The sequence below is a fragment of the Rattus rattus genome, chromosome 8, assembly GCF_011064425.1.
Source record: "Rattus rattus isolate New Zealand chromosome 8, Rrattus_CSIRO_v1, whole genome shotgun sequence".
NCBI lineage: Eukaryota > Metazoa > Chordata > Mammalia > Rodentia > Muridae > Rattus > Rattus rattus.
In genome coordinates this window covers 14,501,936-14,509,067 of record NC_046161.1, presented here as the reverse complement: position 1 = coordinate 14,509,067, position 7,132 = coordinate 14,501,936, and the positions used below count along the sequence as shown (strand labels likewise).

General features: G+C 39.0%; 1 protein-coding gene across 1 annotated transcript; it reads right to left on the bottom strand.

Moving 5' to 3' along the window:
- Positions 1 to 364: 364 nt before the first annotated feature.
- Positions 365 to 1,552, bottom strand: LOC116906932 (upstream-binding factor 1-like protein 1). Its single transcript, XM_032909857.1, has one exon. It carries the CDS (start codon positions 1,550 to 1,552, stop codon positions 365 to 367), a length of 1,188 nt encoding a protein of 395 aa, XP_032765748.1.
- Positions 1,553 to 7,132: the final 5,580 nt, after the last annotated feature.

Sequence of the window (7,132 nt, the reverse complement as noted above, 5' to 3'; positions counted from 1 at the left end):
AAGAGACCTTCCTAAAATTAACTAATACCAGTTGTAAATGCACTGTTTAACTGTGTAAGACTGGTTTTATAGTTTGTTCAAATAAAATGTAAATAGATTTTATGTGCTGTTCAGTCAGGTCTCTTCTTAAGTTTGGGAATCTGATGTAGGTGGTACTATGGCAAACTCCCTTCTACCCAAACTATACTCCTGTGTGTTTAGTAAGCAAAGGCTGTAGAAGAGAAAAGCAAGGGAGTACAAAAACACAGAAAGAACAGTTCCCTATCTGTCAGGAATGTCCTGGGTTTTGCTTGGATGATTTTACACAATGATTTAGAAAGAGGTTAAAATAGAGTCTAAACATGACGTTTCCCTAAGGATGATTTTAATCATCTTCATCTGTACTGCTCGAATCTGAGGTATTGCTAGAGCTTTCATCTTCACTGTCATCTGTCATATCTTCCATCGATGCCTGGAAGTCACCATGATGGCCAATATTAGTCTCTGAGGAATTTGTCCTCCAATCTAGCAGCTCCTCTACCTCTCCAGGCTTTGCTTGAAGCCCCTTTTCTGAGGCAGACAGCAGATCTTCTGTTCGTCCAAACTTGGGGCTTCTGCCTCCAGACATGCGCTTGATCTTTCCCTTACCCCAGGTGGCCCTTGCCTCTTTGTATGCAGCGCATTCCTCTGGAGACAGTCCCTTGAGCCAGAGGTCCAGGTTCATCCAGTATTGTTTCTGTAGCTCCACAGCCTGCCTGCTATAATGCTCCTTCATCTCCTCCGGGATTCGATGCCAAAGCCTGCTAATCTCTACCCAACGCTCCTTAAAGGACAAATGCCTCAGTTCCGGACTTGACCATGAATCTTGATGAAATTTGTGATATGCATTCATAGGAGGTTTCCTGGGTTCTCCCTGAAATTGCATAGCCAAGGAAAATGTTTTGGGAATTTCTGTGTTTAGAAGAGGCTTTACAGTTTTCATATCTCCTTGTGACTTCTTAGAGTCTTTGGTTTGGTGACTCCGTGGTACCACAGATTTCTTAGGATGCCCTGAAAAAGGATGGTTTTTCTTTAATTGAGCCATCTTTTCCTGAAAGGCTCGCTTCTCCTTCTTGAAATCCTGGACATATCTCTCTTTTGCCTCAGCTGGCAGCTGACGGTATTCTTCAGCGAGAACTTTGGTCAGCTGTGCGTTGGTGTACCTAGGGTACATCTGACAGTATTTGGCTCTATGCTCCCTGTAAAAGCGCAGATAGGCAGTCAAGGGTCTTTTGGGTCTGTCAGGATTGTGCTTGATTGTGTTATTTTTGTGAGCTCTTGTCCACAGTTCCTTAGCTTCCAGCACTAATTCTGTCAGTGTGCGGAACTTCCTTAATTTACAAGAAATCTCCATCCATTTCTGTTTGCACATTTCGCCTGAAAACAGTCCAAAAGCTATATTGTTCCAGTCTAGGTCTGCCTGGCTGGCTTTGAAGTCTCTGGAGTCATCTGATGTGATATTTTTCTTCATGCATTCTAGCAACTTCAGAATGTCAATTTCAGACCATAGGGATTTGTTGTCAAGTGATGCCATTGCTAGCTTAACTTCTGTATCTGTGAATATCTGAGTTGCGCAAACACCTCAACAGCAACTTGAACTTCTTACACACACTACACACAGAGAGAACTTAGTAGATAGTGTCTGAATTCCAGTCTGTGTGGTTCTCTATTTCTGAGGGGAAACAAACAGATGGTTAGACTTCGTTATTGGAATTTATGAAAAAAATATCAGATATCACTTCACAATGTCTTGCTTATACAATTAATTTAATATTAACAAAGCAAATGGGTAATTTCTCCTTTTGAAATAAAAGTTGTTTGTTTATGTGGGATACAGTTATACCCTCTTTTGAGTCCATTGGAAATCTTAGTAGAACTTGCCTAAAGTATAAGGGAATGAAGCTGTTTGTGGTGGTGCACACCTTTAATTCCAGCACTAGGAAGGCAGATCTCTATAAAATCAAGGGCAAGGCTGATGTGTATCTCAAATTCTAGACAATTGGCATGACACAGTGAGGCTCAGAAAAATAAAGAAAAATGAAATGAACACCAAGTTGGAGAAGCTGTACTGACAGAAAAGAAAAGAAAAGAAAAGAAAAGAAAAGAAAAGAAAAGAAAAGAAAAAGCCCTGGGTATGGAACAAAAGGACAAAGTAAAAAGAATAGAATAAAAATATGACTCTGTTCCCCTGAAGAAACCACAGCCTGCAGGCATCCCAGAAAACCCACTGCATACAGCGAAACTGGTAAGAATACACCAGAAGTCCCACAGCTGCTGCTGATAGCAGAGTGGACTTTCAACCCATACCCATACCATAAAGCCTGTCTACCCCCAACCACCAGGAATTCCATTCCCCTTCTGTCAGGGCAGACTGACAACTAGTCTGCTCCTCTGAAGACACAATAGCCTGAGACATCACAGGAGATCCTATGCACACAGGGCACTGACACTACAGCTTGAAGGCATTCTAGGAGTTCCCCTGCACTTGAGTCAACTGTGTAACTGACACTTAAGTCTGAAAACCTCGAAGGGGATCCTCAGAATGCAGGGCAACTGAATCAATAAACTGGAATTCTGCTGCACACAGGAAAGAGAAACCATAGTTCCCAGCCCTCCTACTAGAGTACAGGACAACAGGTCAACTACTACTCCATAGACTCAACAATCTCAAGGTCTCCCAGAAGATTTATCTGCTCCACCTAGGGAAACAGATCAGCAGCTTCTCTGCCCCTCTGAAGACCCCACAGTCAGAAGGCCTCACAGGAGATCTGCTATAGCCAAGGCTGCAGGCCTAGGGAAACAGATCAGCAGCTTCTCTGCCCCTCTGAAGACCCCACAGTCAGAAGGCCTCACAGGAGATCTGCTATAGCCAAGGCTGCAGGCCTACTAGAAGACCTAAAGCAATCCACAGACAAAAGAGGCAGGATCTAGAAAGAGAAACCCAGACCAGCCAACACCAGGGATAAGGAGATGGTGAGAGGCAAACACAAGACCATAAGCAACAGAAGCCAATGTACATGGGCATCATGTACATTGGGGATTTGGCTCAGTGGTAGAGCACTTGCCTAGGAAGCACAAGGTCCTGGGTTGGTCCCCAGCCCTGAAAAAAAAAAAGAAAGAGAAAAAAGAAACCAGTTCTTCTGCTACAGCAAGCCCTGAAAAATCAGAAAAATGACTCAAAATACTATCTCATGAAGATAATAGAGTCCTTTAAGGAGCATATAAATGACTCACTGAAAGAAGTACAGGAAAACATGTAGAAGCTATTAAAGAGGAAATAAGTAAATCCCTTTCATCTTCTTCAGATGATAAATCCCTCGTTAAAAAGAATACAGGAAAACACAATCAAATAGGTGAAGGGATTGAATAAAGATTGAATGAAGTGGACCAAGACCTAAAAGTGGAAGTAGAAACAATAAAGAAAACACAAACGGAGGCAACCCTAGAAATGGAAAACCTATGAAACAGGTCAGAAATTACAGATCTAACCATCACCAGAATATAAGAAATACAAGAGAGAATCTCAGGTGTGGACGATACTGCAGAAGAGACCAACACAACTGTTAAAGAAAATTCAAAATTTTAAAAACTCCTAGCTCAAAATATCCAGGAAATTTAGGACACAATTAAAAGACGAAATCTAAGAATAATTGGAATAGAGGAGAATGAAGATTCCCAGCTCAAAGGACCTGAAAATGTCTTCATCAAAATCATAGAAGAAAACTTCCCCAACCTTAAGAAAGGCATGGCCATAAATATACAAAAATCCTCTGGTCACATAATAATCAAAACACTAAATGCTGGGAACAAAGAAAGAATATTAAAAGCAGCAAGGATACAGGGCCAAGTAACATCTAATGGCAGACCTATCAGAATTACTCCAGACTTTTCAACAGAGACATTAAAAGCCAGAAGACTCTGGTCAGAGGTCATGCAAACTTTAAGAACAAAAATGTGAGCCCAGGCTGCTATACCCAGTAAAACTCTCAATCAACACAGATGGAGAAACCAAAATATTACAGGATAAAACCAAATTCAAACAGTATCTCTCAACCAACCAAGTCCTACAAAGGATTCTAGAAGGAAAACTCCAATACTAGGAGGGTACCTAAACCAAAGAAAAGGCAAGATCATCTCACAACAAAACCAAAAGGAGAGAACCACATAATGCCATCTACAAAAACAAACATAACAGGAACTAACAATCATTTGCATTTAGCATCTCTCAATGTTAATGACTGGATATGCAAACAAGATCCAGTGATTTGCTGCATTCAAGAAACACACATATATAATACCTGAGTGCTCTCGAACAAAAAGAAGCAAACATACGGAAGAGAAGTAGAAGGAAGGAAAGAGTCAAACTAATGGCCAAAATAAATCAAAGAGAAACAGGGAGAAAGACATAAAGAATCAACAAAACAGAAAGATGGATCTTTTAGAGAATCAACAAGATAGATAAATCCCTAGCCAAACTAACTAAAAGCCCCGCAGGCAGTGTCTAAATTAATAACATCAAAAATGAATTGTTTTCTAGATAGATACCACATACCAAAGTTAAATCTAATCAGGCCCATATGCACTAAGGGAATTGAAAAAGTAATTAAAAACCTCCCAATGCAAAAAAAAAAAAAAAAAAAAAAAAAAAAAAAAAAAAAAGCCCAGACTCAGAAGCCATTAGTGCAGAATTGTACCAGACCTTCAAAGAAGACCTAATACCAATATTTCTCAAACTATTCCAAGAAATAGAAATGGAGAGAACTCTACCTAATTCATTCCATGAATCCACAATTGGTCTGATATCTAAACCACATAAGAATGGGAAAAAAAGTCAGAAATCCACAAAATTTGAGATTTAAAGTTATTTATCTTTTGTTGAGACACATCTGCTCCTAACAGTTCTCCTTTGGTGATTTTAACGAAAAATTCGAACATCTCTACCTCCAGGTGAGGCAATACTTTGTGACTAGGCAGCCACTGGACAAAACTGATTGTTTCACCTGCAGACTAATACTGTCCAGGAAAGGACAAATTATGCAGAATTGTTGACTGATAAACTCTGCCAAGACAGGGTGATCAGCCCTTCAAAATCTGCATTTCAAGAGTCTGTCGGTTGATTTTGGGCCAGAAGGCTGAAGACTTGTGCTTACATGTTGCTAACAGGGGACTGTGCTAGTAGAGATTTGTCTCTACAACCTCTCAGTTCTGGAAGCCGCGTTAGGCTTCCTATGTGTATAGATATTTGGTCATTCTCAGATTTCTGATGAGGTTGAAGACTGATTATAGTCTCATAGCCTATCAAGCTATATAACTCTGAAAATACATATTTTATTAGATAGTTATCAGATAGTATACAAGCTAGCCAAGATATAATATAGATTTTAAGCCTTTCTTAAGCTGGAATGGATAACTAAATGTTCTGTTTAACTGATACAGTGATGGACTGGGTGTTGAGAATACCATGCTTTATAAATTGTAGAGTGGTAATAATTGTACTCAATTTATATATAAGTGAAAAGGCTTTTTAACTGGACAAAAAGGGGGAAATGTTGTAGTTTGCCCTGAAGTTATCTTTATTTTAATGCTAATTCCACTGCCCCAAGGACAGCTGCCTAGTCAGGTACTCAGGAATCAGGTGACTTCACCAGAACCTTCTCCCCATTGAATTTGTAAAGTACAGGTGAGGAGCAGGTACAGGATAGAAGGAGGCCTGTCATTGGAGGAGAAGGAAGGATGGGCAGGAGAGAAGTTTGAAGGAAGTGGAGGAGACTGGAAGAGAAAGGAGGAGACAGGAGATAGGAGAAGGAGAAAATCCGTGGCAGGACAGTATGACAGGTGACATTAAGATTACGCTCTGTGTATTTACAGGTTGTTATCAATGTTCCTAAGGGATGGATGGTACCGGGCTTTGTATGTTTAAGTGGGCAATTATATCTTATCAATTGGATCTAAAAAAAAAAAAAGAATGCAACGAAAAAAGAGAACTTCAGACCAATTTTGCTTATGAATATCACTGCAAAAATACCCAGTGAAATTCTTGCAAACCGACAAAAACACATCAAAAAGATCATTCACCAAAATCAAGTAGGCTTCATCTCAATAATGCAAAGTTTAATCAATATACATAAATCCATTAATTTAATCCAGTACATAACAAACTCAAAGGAAAAAAATCACATGATCATCTCCTTAGATGCAGAAAAAGCACTTGAAAATACAACACCTCTTCATGATAAAAGTATTGGAGAGGTCTGTAATTCAAGGCCCATACCTAAACATAATAAAAGCAATTTACTGCAAACCACCAGCCAATATCAACTTAAATGGAGAGATACTTGAAGCAATCCCACTAATATCGGGGACAAGACAAGGATGCTCACTTTCCCTATGTGTTCAATATAGTACTCAAAGTGCTAGCTAGAACAATAAGACAGCAAAAAGAGATCAGGCAGATACAAATTCCCAATGAAGAATTAAAGGTAGCACTATTTGCAAATAATATGATAGTATACATAAGGGACCCAAAAAATTCTACCAGATTCATCTTCTCCAGATCATAAACAATATGAGCAAAGTGATTGGATATAAAATTAACTCAAATAAATCAGTAACCTTCATTTATATAAATGATATGCAGGCTAAGAAAGATATTAGAGAAACAATTCCCTTCACAAAAGTCAAAAATAATATAAAATATCTTAGGGTAACTCTAACCAAAAAACAAAAACTTCAGGTGTCTCAAGAAAGGAACAGAAGAAGGTATCAGAAAATGGAGAGGTCTCACATGCTCATGGCTTGGCAAAATTAACATAGTAATAATGGCTCTCCTACCAAAGGCAAGGTACTGATTCAATGCAATCCCCTTCAAAACCCTAACACAATTCTTTAAAGACATGGAAAGAGCAATTCTCATCTGGCAAAAGCCAGAATACCAAAAACAATTCTTAACAATAAAAGAACTGCTGGGGGAATTCCCATCCCTAACCTCAAGCTATATTGCATGGTATTAATACAGAGACAGACTTTGATTAATGGAATACAATTGAAGAACTAAAACCACACTTATGGACACTTGATCTTTGACAAATAATCCAAAAATGTACAATGGTAAAAA

What these genes read in the sequence shown, in the direction of transcription:
- LOC116906932 (XM_032909857.1), bottom strand. Translation starts at nt 1,552, where the DNA reads ATGGCATCACTTGACAACAAATCCCTATGGTCTGAAATTGACATTCTG.